This window comes from Astatotilapia calliptera, chromosome 4 (genome assembly GCF_900246225.1).
Source record: "Astatotilapia calliptera chromosome 4, fAstCal1.2, whole genome shotgun sequence".
NCBI lineage: Eukaryota > Metazoa > Chordata > Actinopteri > Cichliformes > Cichlidae > Astatotilapia > Astatotilapia calliptera.
This window is the reverse complement of record NC_039305.1, coordinates 4,450,384-4,470,601: the sequence shown is the minus strand read 5'-3', so window position 1 is coordinate 4,470,601 and position 20,218 is coordinate 4,450,384. Positions and strand designations below refer to the sequence as shown.

General features: G+C 37.8%; 1 protein-coding gene across 1 annotated transcript in view; it reads left to right on the top strand.

Annotated features, from left to right (window-relative positions):
• Positions 1-1,519: 1,519 nt before the first annotated feature.
• Positions 1,520-20,218, top strand: part of LOC113020274 (amine sulfotransferase-like) — a 31,530-nt gene continuing 12,831 nt past the window's right edge. Inside the window, exons 1-6 of the mRNA XM_026164084.1 lie at positions 1,520-1,668; positions 1,762-1,961; positions 3,307-3,433; positions 14,153-14,247; positions 14,351-14,522; positions 14,604-14,731. Of these exons, the coding sequence (XP_026019869.1) occupies positions 1,527-1,668; positions 1,762-1,961; positions 3,307-3,433; positions 14,153-14,247; positions 14,351-14,522; positions 14,604-14,713 (846 nt within the window). The 5' untranslated portion in view covers positions 1,520-1,526 and the 3' untranslated portion in view covers positions 14,714-14,731. The remainder of the gene's footprint in view (positions 1,669-1,761; positions 1,962-3,306; positions 3,434-14,152; positions 14,248-14,350; positions 14,523-14,603; positions 14,732-20,218) is intronic.

The window sequence follows — 20,218 nt, the reverse complement described above, 5'->3', positions numbered from 1 at the left end:
AAAAAGGCACTTGCAGCAACAAAAACATAATATTCCAGAAACACGCTTTGCCGATCCGATCAGCTGTTCGTAACACTTCCCACATTGAACAAGACGTCAACGCGAACTGTCGCATGTCCGCCATTTCCTGTCCGAAACCGGAAGTGACGTCATTTTCGCGGAAAATGTAGTTTTTTACTTGTAGGCCTTAAAAGCCTATACTGGTGTTTTTATAAGTCATGTTTGACTCTATACTTTTATGAATAGTTTCTGGAATGCTTAGAACTCGAATTGCACTGCTGGAAATAGTTTATTTTGATGCACATGCTGTTTTCTTTGCAAATTTGCATCATTGCTGTATCTCCAAAATAAAACTATGAAGACACTCAAAATAAATTTCCTGTGGTGGGAAACTATTTTGTACAACTTTTTTGTATTTAAAGTTTTGAGGGATAAGCCTCTTAAATTTGCCCAAGTAGAAATATATATGTAAAAAAAAACAAAAACTATTTTCAATTTTTTTGTAGTTTATTGCACTTTTTTGCAATTAATGTAATTACTATGGACTTAATGCATACAGATTATTAAAATATGGGCTATAACAGTTGTATTGATGTATAGCAACTTGAAATGCTCCCACAATTGGCACTACAACATGTAAAAAAAATATATATATATAAGCTCTGGCGGACTTGGTTCTATGGTAGGTCTTAAAGGGTTAAATAAATATCGTCAAATAATCGAGATCTCAATTTCAGTGAAAATAATCGTGATTATCATTTTTGCCATAATCGAGCAGCCCTATTTTAAACAGTACATTTACATAATGACTGAAGCTTCAGTCATTATGTAAATGTGAAAATGCTACATCCAGATGAACAGAATCAACTTTTTGGGAATCTTCTTGCCTGGAAGGCTGAGGATGTGTGAAGACTTTTTGGTGAATATGCTATAAGATCAGGTCAGCAATATGAGAATTCTTTGGCAGGATTGTTGAATGATTTTCTTACCAGTTACATTTTTTTTCAGGTCTATGATTTCTTCCTCATAGTACTTTTTGCTGACTTAATCTTATGAGTTTTGTCTGTGCCATAGCTAAATATTCTATTTCAAGTAGAGTTGGTTTCATTGGTGACATGAAGTCCTTCATGAGATGTGTGAGAGAGAAATTCTATTTCTCCAGACTATTCCCATATTGAACAACTGTAAAACCATCCAAATACCATTTTCAGTGTCCATCATTCACAAGAATAAATTTGTTGATTGGATCAACATTTTCTTCTGTGCTGCTTGTGTTGAGTGTAACACATTTTACTGCATTTCTTCATTTCAGAGTCACATTCAAACAGGTTTTTGAATTGCTCTTTGTCTGGGCTTGCACCCAGCATCAATTTGCCATGCGAGACCCTACCATGGGGCAAAACGCCCCCCAACAATATAGGCCCTGGGATCCCTGGGACACATAAACCTCTCCACCATGATAAGGTAGCAATTCACAGATTTTACATCCCTATTTCTTTTTTATATCTGTCTTATTTAGAACTAGTATGGAGGGGATCAGTGACCGTCTGTTCAGGCATAAGAACTTCAACTTTGTGACCAGTCTTACAACTCCAGAGTACCTAGACTCCCTTGAAAGCTTTGAAATAAAAGACAGCGATGTCTTCCTTGTCACTTATCCAAAGTCAGGTTGGTGAAAAATTTCACACATTGTTGGTATTTGCTGTTTTGTGCTGGCCAGACTGATCCACTGATCACCTCTAATGTCTTTCCCCACATCAGGTACTGTATGGGTTCAGCAGATCATGATTTCCATCCACGAAATGCATAGCTATCAGACTAAATATTCAACCAACATTGAGAGGATGCCGTGGCTGGAGTACAAGACAGCTGAATACGCTCTTCTTCCCTCTCCACGGCTCTTCGCCTCGCATCTCCCTGTACACATCATGCCTCCAGGAGTGAAGGAGAAGAAGCCAAAAGTCAGTACTTTATAGAAGTTGAAATCTTATTGAAGAAAGAGACAGTCTTAAAGTTTGAGAAAGTTAAAAGCATTTGATTACTTATTGTTGCAAAAATAAAGCAAATTAAATTTGTACTTGTGAAGATTAATTTAATTTTTTGTGATGTTACCTATTGGTCACTGAAGTTCAGTTTTTGAGGCTTGCACTTTGACTACTGGTAGCTTTTAGAAACCAGGAAATCCTAGCAAATGAAAATAGAGTGGTTGATCTTCAAAACAAATGTTGTTTTATGTTCTGCAAGAATTAAAACAATGATCCTCTGGGGTCATAAATCGAGGAATATGAGGGTCATTTTTAATCATACACTTCTACACAAACACATGGTCCCAGGTCCAAAAAGCTAGCACTAGCATTTGTTTTATTTTTAATGATTCTGTTTGATTTCAGATAGAGGAGATAGATAGAGGAAGAGAATCTAGCTGTCATGGTTCTGGGTCGGTGACCCAGCGCTTTGAGTTTATTATTATAATTTTTTCTAGTTTATTCTGATTTTGTATTAGTTCTTTGGGTTTGGTTGTCATGTTTATTATCCCAACCTGTGTCTCCCTCTGTGCTCTGCTCGGGTCCCCGAGTTTTGTGTTGTAAAGCAGTCTGTGTGTTTCCTGTTCTACTTTGTACGTCTGTGTCTCGTTATGCCCATTAGTTCCAGCTGTGTCCCCTCCTGTGTGCCATTTCCTGATTACCTGGTGTGTGTATTTATAGTATGTGTCTGCCTGTGCTCCTCGTCGTGTCCTCTGTGTTTCTCTGTGAAGCTTCTGCGTTACTCTGCATTCTTTTGGTGTTTTTTCCGTGTCTCTCTTCCCCTCGCCTCATGTCCTCCCTTTGTGTTAGTTTTCCCAGTTTAGGTTTATGTTCTGTTCTGCCCTCACCTTGGTTTTCTCTCTGTAAATAAATCTCCACTTGCATCTCCACTTCTATCTGCATCTTGGGTCCTCATTCATTCCACCACACAACTGCTGCTCCAGCCGTGACACTAGCATCCCAAGTGCCAACTTGCTTGAGCAACGTAGCGGACCGTATGTCGGGTGGCAAGAAAACTGCTAGAAGGTTGTCAGCATTCGGCTTCACGGAAGCTCAAATACAGACTTTAAAATGAATTTATAAAAATATTATCTGAAATCAAATTGTAACATTAAATTTTAAATTGCTTTTCTTTTAAACTAATGACATTAAATAGTGAATTATTACATTTTTAAAAAAATGTTTATTAAGATTTAAGATTTCAATTTAGTTTTTTTTTGTGAATTATTACATTTAAGTGACAGACTTTTAATATTCAAATTTTTTTTTAAATATATTTCAGATCGTGTATTTGATGAGGAATCCAAAGGACAACATGGTGTCTTTTTATCACTTCAGCAGTGCTCTAGCAGACCTGGAGACTCCCGAGAGTTTTGACCAGTTTTTTGAGTGGTACATAACAGGAAACGGTAAGTTTCCTCACCTTTAATCCCCATAATGGTATATCAATTACTGATTACTATAAAGTAATATTTTAACTTGTGTATATGTATGTATGTATGTACAATATATATATATATATATATATATATATATATATATATATATATATATAAACACAAATTAAAATATATATATATATATATATATATATATATATATATATATATATAAACACAAATTAAAATATTACTATATATATATATATATATATATAGTAATATTTTAATTTGTGTGTGTATATATATATATATATATATATATATATATATATATATATATATATATATATATATATATATATATGTACTGTCGAGCGCAGATCCACTGAGCGCTCAACACAGACAGCATCGTCAGAAGGAATAGTGCAGGGCAAGCTAGCAAGACAGAAGTTAAGCTCTCCTTGCAACATAGACCTCCCCCACCCTTCAGATCTGGTGTTTGGAATTATTTTGGTTTTCATGTGACGTATGACCCTGAAGGTAAGCGCGTCATGGACTAAAGTAAAACAGTATGTTGGATGTGCCATGCAATGCTCAACTACATGGGTGGGAACTAGTGTGTTAGCGCAGTTAGCTCGTTAACGTGTTGGCCGTCTAGCCCCATGCACGGGACTATCAGGGGTAGCTCGTTAACGGAGATTTGCCGTGTTGTGGCGTTAAGGTCATTTCAACGAGATTAACCTGAAAGCTCTAGTGGGAACACAACAAATATGACTGCACATTTACGCCGACATCATCCTAGTGCAAAGACAAGTGGAAGCAGACAAAAACAAGCAAGCATGCTACTAACTTTAGCCGAGTCATTTAGACAGCCGTTAGCACATGATTCTCCTTATGGGGACCTCATGTGTTTAATATGCTGCTGAGAAGCGGATAGTATAGCTTTTATTTTGGAAAGAGACATTTCTCTGTAATAAACTCTCTTTTCCAAAGATGAGTGATTACTCAATCAGATACAGGGCTTGCAAAATCGCTAGCCCGACGTCCCGGGGCTAGCGATTTTTCCAGTCGGGCTACCAAAATCTTTCTCTGCCCTGCCCGTCGGGCTATTGTAGGAAGGAAAAATATATGTCAATGCTTTTGCATTCTTTCAGAAATGTAGCTGGGTAATGATGTCATTGGCATCGGTGAGCCACTGTCAATATGTGACATATTGAAATCGCGTTTGAATTTGCGCTTGTTTTTTTGCTTTCACTTTGCAATCGTGCGAACTGTGTATAGAGAGCGACAGCACTGATCTGTGAGTGATGATAATTTGTGCACCAATTCCTCTGACATCGTCTTATTAATCGTTAGCTTACTATGCAAACATGACAAGTGAAATCTCCCGCAGCTTAAACATATGAGAGGTTGATCGCGCAGAGAATCGCTGAGCTTATGTGAGTGTGTGTGTAAAAGCAGCAGGATAAGACAGGTCAGGGTGAAGAAGTGACAGCCAAATAAAAGCTTACCACAAAACGGAGAAGTTATGACAAATCAGACTATAAGGCAAAAAGAAAGTGCAGCTTTATGGTTTCATGGACAAAATAATTTCTGTGGCTGCGATATGATGAGCTAAATAACCAGGGGTGCACATAAGTGGTCCGCAGGTGCGCATTCGCTGTCAAAATAAAAAACACGCACAAGGGTTAGGGTTAAATTTAAAAACTGTACTTTTGAGTTAAAATATATATTTATAATTTTAATAAATGACAAATTAAAAAGGCATGAACATTTTTTGTATCGAAAAAATATCGAACCGTGAATTTTGTGTATCGTTGCACCCCTAATATATATATATATATATATATATATATATATATATATATATATATATATATATATATCATTCTTAGTTCCTTAACTGTGCACTACAAGGTGACCAGATCTTGCAGACTTTAGAAACCTGTTGGAGTAAATAGGCCATTTAATTATTCCTAACCAGGCATATAATGTAAAGTCATTTCTGCATCTTTTATATACATTCTGGAAAAAGTACATTGTACAATATCTAGGACCGGTTGTTGATTTCAATAAAATATTGTTGCATGTCAGCAGGGGTGGTCCTAGCCTGTTTGGTGCCCTGGGCGAACACGCCAACAAACTAAGGCTGTCAACGATCACGATTAACGCAATTAAAATTTTTAACGCAATCAACAAACTTTGGACAAATTGCCCGAAATGCGTCACTTTACAAACGGTGCCCCATAAGTAGGCATGATTAATGGGCAAAAGAGTGTATGTTCTGATGTTTTTGTTGATCTAGTGTTTTAGAAACTCGTCCAAGTCTAAAACCACACAAAAGATACTGTCAAACTGTCCCATGGCCAGGGGTGGATCTAGAGAACTTTTATGAGGGTGGCTTGGAAATCAAAATCATTTCTGTGGCTGCGATATGACGAGCTAAATAACCAGGGCTGCACATAAGTGGTCCGCAGGTGCGCATTCGCTGTCAAAATAAAAAACACGCACAAGGGTTAGGGTTAAATTTAAAAACTGTACTTTTCAGTTAAAATATATATTTATAATTTGAATAAATGACAAATTAAAAATGTATCGAAAAAATATCGAACCGTGACACCAAAGTATCGAACCGAACCATGAATTTTGTGGATCGTTGCATCCCTAATAAATAAATAAATAAATACATATATATATACAGGGAGTGCAGAATTATTAGGCAAATGAGTATTTTGTCCACATCATCCTCTTCATGCATGTTGTCTTACTCCAAGCTGTATAGGCTCGAAAGCCTACTACCGATTAAGCATATTAGGTGATGTGCATCTCTGTAATGAGAAGGGGTGTGGTCTAATGACATCAACACCCAACACCCAAAATTACAAATCCTACCATGTGGATTCATGGATTTTTTTTTTCACATTCTGTCTCTCACAGTTGAAGTGTACATCTGGTGCAAATTACTGACCTCTGTCATCATTTTAAGTGGGGGAACTTGCACAATCGGTGGCTGACTAAATACTTTTTTGCCCCACTGTATATATATATATATATATATGTATATATGTATATATATATTTACACGTATACATGTATGTGTATATGTATGTATAAAAATATACGAAGTAACATGTTGACATATGTTAATAAATTGACATGTACTGTTTCTTCATTAGTTACTTTTAGTAACAGATTTTGCGTTAAAAATTCTAATTATTTGGCTTGTTTGGCTTAACTGCATTTTCAGTTGTTTGTAGACACATTTGATCTCTAAGGTTATTTTTCATTCAAATGGCAATAACATTTGCCTTTAGGTGACTATACAAATAGAACTGAATTGATTCGCTAATCAATCAATCAATCAATCAATCAATCAATCAATCAATCAATCAATCTTTATTTATAAAGCACTTTTCATACAAAAAAAAATGTAGCACAAAGTGCTTTACATGGTTAAAAGCAGCCCACCCCACCCTCCAACTCACTCCCCACACTCTCATCCTCTAATCCTGTCATACCTTTATTCACATAAATATTTGAGAATCGTCGAGGAAGAATTATTGATAGATTATCATGACCATGGGCCATGCACCATAGACAGCAGACAGAAACAAATAAAACTGTTTATTATCATCATCATCATCATCATCATTGTTTATTTGTATAACACTTTAAGAACACACCAGGCAGACCAAAATGCTGAACAACACAGATCAAAACAACTACCAAATTAAACATACCATAAAATCATTACATACAATAAAATAAATAAGAAGGTGTCAGTTTCCTACAGAGTTAAAAGCCAGGGAATAAAAATAGGTTTTCAATCTGGACTTAAAGATGAAATGTCTCTTTCCTGATGACGCTTATCTAATTTGGAGGGGAAGGTTATTCCAGAGCATCGGAGCCGCAATTGAAAATGCTCGGTCTCCTCTGTATTTCAGCCGCAACTTAGGGACCGACAGCAACAGCTGCTCAGCTGAACGGAGCGAGCGAGGAGGAACATGTGGCTTCAGCAAGTCAGATAAGTAGACAGGAGCCAGACCATTTAAAGATTTAAAAACCAATAAAAGGACTTTAAAACGAACCCTAAATTCAATGGGAAGCCAATGCAAGGAAGCGAGAACCGGAGTGATGTGATCGAATTTCCTACTACCGGTTAAAAATCGTGCCGCCGCATTTTGCACTAACTGCAGGCGTGACAAGGTGCCCGACCTGACCCCTATTAAAAGGGAATTACAATAGTCCAGACATGAGGTGATAAAAGCATGAATAAGAGTTTCCAAATTGGGTTTGGAAAGGAAAGGCTTAACCTTCGACAGGCGTCTGAAGTGATAAAAAGCTGATTTTACCACCCCATTTACATGACCTTCAAAAGTAAGCACAGAATCAAGTTTAACACCAAGATTAGTGATTGAACTTTTCAGATGAGAGGTCAAATCACCAAAATCAACATCTGGAGAATCTGGAGCGATGTGGGCCATATAAAATTGCTTCCGTTTTGCGACCATTAAAATTCAAAAAATTATTTGCCATCCATAATTTTATATCGCTGAGACAGTCAAGCAGTGATTGACATGGGGAGGTATCCAAATGACTAAAAGGTAAATAAAGCTGACAGTCATCGGCATACAAATGAAATGACACTCCGTGTTTACGAAAAATCGCACCAAGGGGGAGTAAATACAGCGAGAAAAATAATGGCCCAAGGATAGATCCCTGGGGCACACCCAAAAGCAGAGGGGAAATACTTTTTGGAGAAAGCAGGGAGTAACAACATTGTTCGGGGAGCCACAAGGCTTAGCATGTAGCACCAACTCCTCTAAATCACGCAGAGAAATCGGTGCAAAAGCAGAGAATAGGCTTGAGCAAGGAGCATGCATGGCCGGATCAACAATAGGTGGGATCAGAGGCCTCAGGCTAGCAATCTTGTCCACAAAACAGGTAATAAACTTATTGCACATAGCCTCAGAGGACGGCAACAGGTCATAACCCTCCAAGTTAAGTACAGAATTTCTAGTATTGTATAAAACACGAGGGTTATGAGAGTTGGCCAAAATAAGTTGAGAAAAGTAGGAGTGTTTATCGGCCTTAACTGCCCTCTGATAAGTTTTCCAACTAATCTTTAGGGCTTCCAGGGAGACATGCAATCTATCTTTTTTCCACTGTCTTTCACATTTCCTACATTGTCTTCTAATAGCTCGGGTACGATCTGTTAACCATGAACTAGTCTTAGATTTACATTTTCTTAGTCTCAAAGGGGCAACAACATCAAGCACAGATTTACAAGCAAAGTCAAAATACAAAAGTAGGTCATCTGCAGTGGGCAAGTCAGGGGCATAAGACATTAATTTTTCAAACAGTATAGAAAACCGCTCAGCAGAATCAGAGCCAAAGGCACGATAACATGGAGCCTGATTTGCAAAAGCATTAGCAGGAGCAATATCAAATAAGATAGGCATATGATCAGAGAAAACTGCATCTTCAACACGTACATTGCAAACAGATAAACCATGAGATAAAACTAAGTCCAGTGTGTGACCACCAGAGATGGGTAGTAACGCGTTACGTGTTACTGTAATCTGATTACTTTTTTCAAGTAACGAGTAAAGTAAGGGATTACTATTGCAAAAAAGGTAATTAGATTACCGTTACTTTCCCGTAGGAACACTGCGTTACTAAAACCGTGATCGTTTTGCGAGAATGTCTCATGACAATGATGCAAGCGAGTGCGACGTTCGTGACAACAGCTGTATGCAGATCAACAATGGATCATATATCGAGTGCAGGAGAGAGTATGAGCGTGCAGCGTTTAAAGCGTGGAAGTACTGACTACTTCCATAAAAAGTGACAAAAACATTAGCGTCCATTGTGCGTGGGAAGAAAACTTCTTTTTACAGCGAAAAAAAACCCCTAAACAAGCACCGAGTGCGCAACGACGTAATGGGAAATTCACATAGAAACTCGCGGATTCTTCCACTGACCGCTGCAGCACACCTGCACCAGGGCAAACCTCCGCCTACCCCACTCCTGCTTTACAAGTGAAAATAGAGCAACAGGACCGCTGAGTCTTTGATTTTATTTATTTTCTGCTGTGTTTTACTTGCATCTATTTGAAAGAGTGAGTGTAAACACAAAAAATATTTTATTTTATGTGCTGGAATGTGCAGAAAATAGGTTTAAATGTTAAACTAATTTCTTCCAGTCAGTGAATGCTGCATATAATTTAATTGTTGCTTGATGCATAAAGTTAAAAGATTAAAACTGTTAAAACAAGTTTTAAAAAAAGAGACTTTTCCATTGATTACATTTTGTATGATGGATTATGCAGAAAAAGTAAAATTTGGTCTGAAAGATCTATCGCTTTATCACCTATTCAGATTGTAAATCGTGTTTTTTAAAAAGTAACTAAGTAATTAATTACTTTTGAATACAAGTAATCAGTAAAGTAACAGGATTACTTTTTGGGGAAGTAATCAGTAATTAGTTACTGATTACTTTTTTCAAGTAACTTGACCAACACTGGTGACCACGTTCTTGAGTGGCACCACTAACAGATGGGACAAAATTAAAAGAGTTCACTAAGGCAAGGAAGTCCTTGGCCAGAGGCTTCCCCAGACAGCAAAAGTGTATGTTAAAATCACCAAGCAGGAGGATCTGGTCATACCGTGAGGCACAGTCAGCAAGAAACTCTGAGAACTCGGATAAGAAGACCTTGTTATATTTCGGGGGGCGATAAACAATCGCACATAACAACGAATGCGAGTGGCCCAGTTTACATAAACAGAGTTCAAAACTGGTGTAGTGAGACGAAGGGAAAAGCTGCTTCAAGTCCAAGTGAGCCTTAAAAACAGCAGCAAGCCAGCAGCTCTCGGAACATTAAAAAAGGTACAGTCAGCAGGTACTAGTTCAATGAAACCGCTCAACTCACCGGGAGAAATCCAGGTTTCAGTCAGGAAGAGCAAATCCAGAACACGAGAAAGAAAAAAAATCCTTCAATATGAAGGTCTTATTTGCCACCGACCTGGTATTTATTACACCCAGCCTGAGAGGAACTGGGTCCAAAACTTCCAACGCATTAGCAAGCAGATCCACCGGTCGAAGGTTTTTCTTGTCAACTCCGTGCCAGTGTAAATGTCGTAGAGGAAAGAAATTTGCAAGGCAAGGCAAGGCAAGGCAAGGCAAGTTTATTTGTATAGCACAATTCAACAACAAGGTGATTCAAAGTGCTTTACAGAGACATTAGAAACAAGAACAAATAAAAAGCATGATTTAAAATTGATTAAAACAAGCAAATAAACTAACTAACTAATTAACAAACAAACAAACAAACAAACAAAACAGTATATAAAATCAAAACAGATAAAATCAGAACAGTAGATAAAATCAGTAGTTAAATGTAAGTTTTGAAATTTAAGCTTAAAGTGTGGATTTGGTGCTTTATTCAAATGCAGCTGAGAACAGGTGAGTCTTCAACCTGGATTTAAATAAACTGAGTGTTTCAGCTGATCTGAGGCTTTCTGGGAGTTTGTTCCAGATATAAGGAGCATAAAAGCTGAATGCAGCTTCTCCGTGTCTGGTTCTGACTCTGGGCACTGATAAAAGACCGGATCCAGATGACCTGAGGGATCTGGATGGTTCATACTGGGTCAGGAGGTCATTGATGTATTTTGGTCCTAAACCATTCAGAGCTTTATAGGCCAGCATCAGAACTTTAAAGTCTATCCTCTGGCAGCCAGTGTAAGGACCTCAGAGCTGGACTGATGTGGTCCACTTTTTTGGTCTTAGTGAGGACTCGAGCAGCAGAGTTCTGAATGAGCTGTAGTTGTCTGACTGATTTTTTAGGTAGACCTGTAAAGATGCTGTTACAGTAATCAAGCCTACTAAAGATGAATGCATGGACTAGTTTTTCCAGGTCCTGTTGAGACATCAGATCTTTTATCCTTGATATATTCTTGAGGTGATAGTAAGCTGACTTTGTTATTGTCTTAATGTGTTTTTCTAAGTTTAGGTCTGCATCCATCACTACACCCAAATTTCTCGCCTGGTTTGTGATTTTTAGATGTATAGATTGAAGTTCTCTGGTGACCTGTAATCGTTTTTCTTTGGCGCCAAAGACTATTACCTCAGTTTTGTTTTTGTTTAGCTGGAGAAAATTGTGGCACAACCAGTCATTGATTTCCTCAATGCATTTACCAAGAGCCTGTACAGGGCCTCGGTCTCCTGGTGACATTGTGATATATATTTGTGTGTCATCTGCATAGCTGTGATAGTTTATTTTGTTGTTGTTTATAATCTGTGCCAGTGGGAGCATGTAGATGTTAAACAGAAGGGGTCCCAAGATGGAACCTTGGGGAACTCCACATGTGATACTTGTCTGCTCAGATGTGAAGTTACCTATTGATACAAAGTATTTCCTGTTTTCTACGTATGTTTTGAACCAGTTTAGTACAGTTCCTGAAAGACCTGTCCAGTTCTCCAGTCGTTTGAGTAATATGTTGTGGTCAACTGTATCAAATGCTGCACTGAGATCCAGTAAAACTAGGACTGACATTTTTCCACTGTCTGTATTCAGACATATGTCATTAAACACTTTGGTCAGAGCGGTTTCAGTGCTGTGGTTCTGTCTAAAACCTGACTGGAAGGCATCGTAGCAATTATTCTGTTTTAAGAAGTAACTGAGCTGTTGAGAAACTGCTTTTTCAATGATCTTACTTAAAAACGGGAGATTTGAGATTGGCCTGTAGTTGTTCATTTGTGTCTTGTCAAGATTGTCCTTTTTCAGTATAGGTTTGATTACAGCAGTTTTTAGTGATTCTGGAAACACACCTGATAATAAAGAAAAGTTGACGATCTGTAACAGGTCTGACTCTAAAGTCTTTGAGACCTTTTTGAAAAAACTTGTTGGCAGGACATCTAAACAGCAGGAGGAGGAGTTCAGTTTACCTAAGATGTCCTCCAGGTCTTTGCTGTTAATAGGTTGAAACTGTTTCATGGTGTTTAAACAGTTTTTTGGTGGACACAGTACATATCCTGGATCTGCTGTTGATGTACCAATTGCTTGTCTAATTTTTTGGATTTTTTCAGTGAAGAATTTGGCAAAGTCATTGCAGGCCATGGTCGAATGAAGTTCAGCTGCCACTGACACAGGAGGGTTTGTTAGCCTGTCAACTGTAGAAAATAAGACCCGAGCATTATGGCTGTTTTTAGTGATGATGTCAGAGAAGTAGGACCTCCTTGCATTCCTCAGTTGTAAATTATAATTGTGAAGTTTCTCTTTATAAATGTCATAATGAACCTGGAGGTTTGTTTTTCTCCATCTGCGCTCAGCTTTCCTACACTCTCTTTTTTCTTTTTTCACCAGTGTGGAGTTTCTCCATGGAGACTTTTTCCTTCCAGAGATAACCTTCACCTTAATGGGAGCAATAGTGTCCATTACATTTAACATGTTAGCATTGAAGCTATTGACGAGCTCATTGACTGACCCTCTGGGCAGGTCAGGTGTTAATGGGAAGACCTGGTTAAAAATTGCACTACTGTGTTCAGTTATACACCGTTTTGTGATCACTGTTGTTGATATATTTGTGTGGGCTGAGATTTTACTTTCAAAGAAAACACAGTAATGATCAGACAGGCCCACATCAGACACAGTAACCTTTGAAATGCTCAGGCCTTTGGAGATCAGTAGGTCAAGAGTGTGTCCTCTATTATGTGTGGCCTCTGTTACATGCTGAGTCAGCCCAAAGTTGCCCAGAGTGTTACTCAGGTCTTTAGTCCCTTTGTCCTGAGGGTTGTCCACATGAATGTTAAAATCCCCAACAATAATTACACAGTCAAAATCAACACAGATCACAGACAGCAGTTCACTGAGGTCATTAAAAAAGTCTGTGCAGTATTTGGGAGGCCTGTAAACATTAAGAAACACAACTTTGGATGGGGCCTTCAGCTGTAAAGCCACATATTCAAAAGACTGAAAACTTCCAGGAGATAGCTGCTTACATTGAAATGATTCATTAAATAAGACAGCAACCCCTCCTCCTCTCCTGCTCGCCCTGACCTCACTGATAAAACTGTAGTTAGGAGGGGTCGTCTCGATGAGAACAGCTCCACTGTTACTTTGGTCCAACCAAGTTTCAGTTAAAAACATAAAATCAAGGCTGTGCTCAGTGATTAAATCATTAATTAAAAATGTTTTCCCAGCTAGAGATCTAATGTTTAATAAAGCCAACTTAAGTGTTTTAGAGGTATTACTTGTCCCCTCGTGTTTGGGAGCAGTCTGTGGCACACAAGGTATGTTTACTATGTTTAAAGATCTTTTAGAGTGCATCTCTCTGTGTTTTGACCAGGCCACATGTCTCCTTCTGTCACCTAAAAGTACAGAAATGCAGGACCATTTTTGAAAGACCCAACAACAGGAATCAACCAGGAATCCACCGGGTCCAAGGCACGCAATGGCACCAAGAGTCGCAGACAAAAACGGCGATCAATCAATGTTTAAAGAAATCTATATCTCTAAATGTTTTGTCTTTTCTGTCATGTGATTCATCTCGCAGCTCTACATGTTTGAAAGACTTGACCTGAAGGTTTCAGTGTGAGACAACAGTGGTACCACTTTAGTGACTTTGTGGTGCTGTGCTAGTATGTTAGCACAGGCACCATTTTGTGTGTGTGTGTGCGTGTGTGTGTGTGTGTAAACTCAATTAAATGAGAACGCCAAATAACTGGATGCATTATGCCAATATACAGTTTATGGGTCATCCTGGTTTGACCATGTCAGGGAGTGGTATTTAAACAGAGACCAGTACAACATCCTCTTCCTGACCTACGAGGAAATGATTTTGGTAAGATGTTTCTTCAAACTTTTGTTGTTCATTAAAAAACTCAAACAAAATATCTGGCTGAGTTTAAGGTTCTTTTTCTCTTGCCTTCCTGCTTTTCTTTCAGGACCTGAAAGGATCAGTGAAGAAGATCTGCAACTTCTTAGGGAAAAACCTGACTGAAGCCACCATCAGTCAAGTTGTGGAAAAAGCTAAGTTTGAGAACATGAAGAAGGACTCGAAAGCAAACTATGAGCACATTCCACCAGAGCAGTTCAGTGGAAAATTCTTGCGCAAAGGTAACATAACAGACCTGCAGCTGCTGTGCAGAAAAATGTGATATCAGGGTATCAGGTGTTGTGTTTTTGTCTTCATTACAGGTCAGATTGGAGACTGGAAGAACACACTGACTGTTGCACAGAGTGAAAGAGTGGATCAAGTCCTTCAGGAGAAACTTGGTGATTTGCCTTTAAAGTTCATCTGGGAATAAGCAGAGCAGCTCTTCAGGGTCTCCCAGGAGTTTTAAAAGCATTGATTTCATTCATTGGAAAGCCTTAAAATGTGTTTTTCTGCTATTTTAATTTTCAAAAAAACAACAAATGATTAATGTTTGTTTACCCAAGATTGATTCATGTTACGTAGATCATGATTCCAGGAATCAACAGTAAAATGTAAATCAGTCAACATATCTGACATGTCTGAAACCAGTACACGGCACTTTGGATTCTCATAATTTCTGAATAGTCATTAACTATTGATTTTTTTTAATCACATCACTTTTGACAGTATGCCCTGACCTTCAAATAGAAGAAAATTCTTGAAATAAATGTACTTTTGCCATGAAGAAAGTCTGACCTTTGATTAACCTACAAGTGATTTCTCTTCCCATGAGTCAGCAGCCAAGACAGAAGTATCTTATTCATTTGTGTAGAAGAATTAAAAGGAAAGGATCCTACTTTGGTAACAAACAAAACATTACAAAAAGAAATGGTGCAATTGCAGTGTTATTTTGGTTAAAGTGTGGTTCAGCATGACATTCTTCCTTTGTTTAATCCTATACAGAATCAAACCTCAGACCTGTAAATGGCATCCACTGAATATCATTTAATTAATAAGTGAAATACAGCTTGTTAACACATGTTAGTGTAAGCTAATAGTCTATTAAAAATAACAATCTTATTTCTTTAATGGGACTTCTTTTTCTGAACATTACTGAAGATTTTCTCAACATCAGGGCTGCAAAATGTAAATTTGATTTTCACACAACAACGCTCTGATCCGTGATCCAAGAGTAACATTTGGATTTATCTGTGAGAAACTCTTCTTATTCAAGTAAACTGATCCAAAGATGGACTAAACTCCACATTATTCATCTTTATATAGCTGTCTGGAATAAAATTTCATGTTTCAAACACAGGTATGTCAGGTTTTGAGAGTCTTTTAATGTCACTCCATTTGTGGTTTTAAATGAGAACAGCCTTCTATCGTCAAGCCAATCTTCCAGCAGCAGCATTATAATGCAGTAGTCGGGGCACAGCATAGGTCAAACGAACACATTTTCTAGTAAAAGTAAAACATAAATGCTTAACACTTTAGTTTAACATTAACTATAGTACCTCTAAAAGAATGTACATTCACATTCATTCATTCACATGGGGTGAAGAACAATACAAACTGTGTCTCTTCCCCTTATCTGTTTGTGTGATTCACAACTAAGATCGAGTTGATCAGTGATCGTCTGTGCAGGTATAATAACTTCAACTTCCTGGCCAGTCACACAACTCCCGAGCACATAGACTCTTTCAGAATTTTGAAATAAAAGATGTGTGCCTCGTGTCTTATCCAAAGTCAGGTCAGTGAGAAATCTGACCTGACTTAAATTAAATCTGAATAGCCGTCGTTTCTGGCCAGTACTCTCTTCAGAGTTTTGAAATAAGAAACAGCAATGTCTTGCATCTTTTACAAAGTCAAGTCAGTGAGAAATCTCTGCAGCATCCCATTATTTTGCAGTTTTATTCTGTCCAGACTGATCTGCTGGTTACATATAATATCCCAAAAATCTTCCCTCAAAAGGCACCATATGAGCTCAGCAGATCATCACTTCTATCTATGAGTTGGACGGGCATCTGAATCAATATTCTATAAACTCGCATGAAGATGCCATGGCTGGAGTTCACAGGGGTGCATACACTCATCCACAGCTCTTCAGATCACATCTGTCTCAGGCTCTAATGTTTCCAGGACTGATGGACAAGAAGGGAAAGGTCAGAGCTGTATAGACGCTCAAGCCAGCCTGAAGAAAGAGCTGGTTTTGAGATATAGTATGACAAAGTTCTTTAAGTGGTTAAAAAATTATTTGCTCATAATTTTTGTGTTTAATTGTATGAAATAAAAGATAACTTTGTTGCCGAAAAGCAGAGTTCTATTGAAGTTTTATTGTTAAGGAAAGGCATTCAAGGATTAGAAGCTTTGTATTTGTAACAAGTTCATATGAAAATTCAGATTTTCTTCTTAGTCAGTTACATAGCACTATCATCATATATCAATCAAATTGTTGATAACTTAGCACACAGCTTTTTGAAACATGAACACTCCTGAATGCAAACAATACACATAGTGGCAGCTTAAAGCTTCAAATGGGTCACTTTATGGTGACAACATCTAGCTTTTATATACAGCCAATGAAAACAAATTGTTTATACATTTATATAAAACAACTCTCAAAACTATCACTTCAGCAAAACACTGCAGACCTTGAGACTCCTCAGAGCTTCGATCAGTTTTTTGAGTGATACCTGACGGGAAACAGTACGTGTCCTCATCTCCACTATCTGCCTAATGATGATGACGAAGAAGAGTCCAGGTCTGATAAATGATAACAGATATCAATGTGATCAGTAAGAACTTAAATTGATTATTTCAAACTGAACTGTGTTTGACATACTTACCCAGTTATTATCCAGTGGATAATAGCACATCCATATGAAAGAATTCAAGTTGCTTTATACTTTTCCCACATTCTGTTTCAGTAAAATATTTTTAGTATCTCACATACTGCATATTTGTTTGTTACTTTATAAATTAAAACAGTGGTACCTCAGTTATTTGACTCCTTACATTACGTAAAACGTAAAACCTTTGCTCCAAATTGAGCTATTAGAAGATAAGTCTGTGGGTTGAAGAGATAGTAATCATTGACAGGTTATTATGACAATGAAAATGTCATAATAACCTGTCATAAAAATGTCAAAGGATGTTCTACCCACTTACGCAGTGTACCTGCACCGTTCCAAAGCAAACAAAGCCAACGCTCAAAAACAGCTTGTAATCTTTTGAAATCATTCTCCTTTTCAACCTTTAAATCACTGCTATTCTTGTACCATCTCAGGTTTAAATACATCTTAATTTTAAAAACTCAAACACAATTTAATCCAAAGAAAATTAAAGTGAAAGATTTCCTGAAGAACTGACTTTGTTCTGTTTTTTCCCCCTTTTTTTTCTTTCTTTACTTTTGATAAGATTTAAATGACTTGCTTCAAATTAGCTTCTAACATGCTAAGTGGACCACTTGCAAAGAGGACAGTGTAGTTCCACATCTATTGCTATAATAAAAACTGCAAAAAGTTATTTGTTTGTCTAGCATAAACTTTTTTCTTCCTCCACCTGTTATCGTGCTGTTTGTACTTGAGTGATAGTGGGGTAAATATAATCAACAGACACTTGATTTTAATTGAAAATGCCAAATGAGATTTTAGCTCATGGGGGAACTATAAGATCGATGGCTCAGTGAAAAAGAATCACAACTCGCCATAATTTCTGTTGTGAGCTCTGGTAGATTTTCTTTGTGTACAGGCTGTGATCAGCTGACCTGTGCTGCTGCTGCTTTGATGTTTGCTGCTTTTTGTGGATTTGCACAAGTTTATTGGTTGAGAACCCAATGTTCCCACCTCTGTAAAGGATGGGATTTTTATGTTAATGTCAATTTGACAAGCTGAACGCATTCTGTACTGTACAGGAGACACGGCACGAGATTGATTGACAATGCGCTGTAAAAATGCGCTGTAAAAAAAAAAAAGCATGCAAAATTGCACACAAAAAAAAATCTGCGAAACAGCGAGGCCACGAAAGGTGAACCACATTATAGCGAAGGACCACTGTACTTCATAATTACCATCACACATTTGTTTTATCCTTTACTGCACACTGTTCATACAGGACTGACCGGAGGGCAAGAGATGGTTGCCATGGTAATGGGAGTGTGTTAAGAAATAGAGAGATATTTTTTAATGCGTATCTGCTCGTTAGATTGTTTTATGAGAGGCCCAGACTTGACTAGGTCACAGGCCGACCAGAAACTGCATGTTTTTGCAGAATATGGGGAACAGACAGAGTGAGACTAAGTTTAGACAGGTTGCCCTGGCAACAGACCTCAGAAAGGGGAAAGTATTGCAAGCTGCACAGGACGTTTTAGTGCACAGGCATATTAATAAATCAGACAGAAAAGAGGAACTTGTACCATATAAGGAATTTTTGTATTGAAACTGTGACATGCAAAGTACCGAAATAACACCATATAAGACACGTTGAGCTTCAAATATTAGAGATCCTGCAACTGGCGTTTTGGGCTGTGCAGGGGTCTCTCTCTTCCAGAAGATGATTGAATAAAAAGAAATATAAATGTTTTAACACACTATGAGTCTGTTTTCTCTGTTCTATCACGGCGACAAAAGAATCGGGGTTAATATTTGGTGTTTCCGCCCGGTTCTCCTTGCAACAGAGAGAACAAATGTGGCCGAAAGTTGGATCTGATATGAGGCAAACAGAAGACCGGTCTAAAAAGGTAGGCACAAACCTGTTCAGAGAAAAAGCAAATCTGTGCATATTGGATGAATTCTAAATTATCTGTTCGCTGAGTTGCTGATCTTAACTATTAAATTAACTCAGTAGTGGTAAAACTAAAGTCTTGAGAATAAAGTAAAACTTTGAAGCAATGATAATGAAACTTGGAGAATGACAGTACTGAGTTAAAAGGGATATGGTATTTCATGGTAAAAGAGAAAAAGAAGTTATGTGTGTTTAGGATATTAGGTAATTGGTCATTTTTATGGGTTTAAGTCCCTATTGATCATAAGGTTGGACCTGCATCGGTCAAATAGTTCTGGTGGACTTTTGGTTTTTGTTTCAAATTATTATAAAGTATCCTAGGACGTAAGTTTGACTTCTAAGAAGTGCATAAGCTTCGAGGTGGAGACCTCCCACTTTTTACAGACGTGTAAAAAGACCCTCCGGCGTGGGTAATTACTCCAGGTGGCACCTGCCAAGATTTGGGGCCTTGGGCTAAAATAGCCAGTGATTGGATCACTTTGACGTTTGGAACGGTATCTGCACTTTTTTGGGCAGCAAAGGTTGGATCTCTGGCGTTGGATGCTTTTAAAATTAAAATAGGGTGTTTAGAAATTGGGCCAGGCACAGTTTGGAACTGATACGGGTTAATTGGTCAGAAAAAGGTTAGACCTTGGCATTGGACGCTTGTTAAAGTTGTCAAAATTGTGTAGGATTTTGTGTTGAGTATGTCAAGGATCCCTGTGTTTGTTGTAATGACTAATATAATATATATAATATTATAATAATATATTTGTAATATAAAATAAGTATTTTTGGTATTTAAAAGAACTTTGCAATTTAACAGTGATTTAAAGGCTGAAAGGATGCTGAGTGTGTGTGGCTGTGTGTGTGTTTCAGCAAGGAAGAAGCAGGAAACTGTGAGCTTGTGACGTTGCAACATGAAAGCAGAGAAATTAGAGACTGAATGTCTTAAAAAAGTAATAAAATGATATTAATTACATATTTAGTGTGTCAATACAGGTGGACTCTTTTCAACCTAAAAACATGAGTACAGCGGCAAAAGGATAGATTAACAGAATTGGGACGCGGAACAGGCCAGCCTTTGGCTTGAAATTTTACAGCTTGACCTCTCATTCTGTCCCCATCCCAC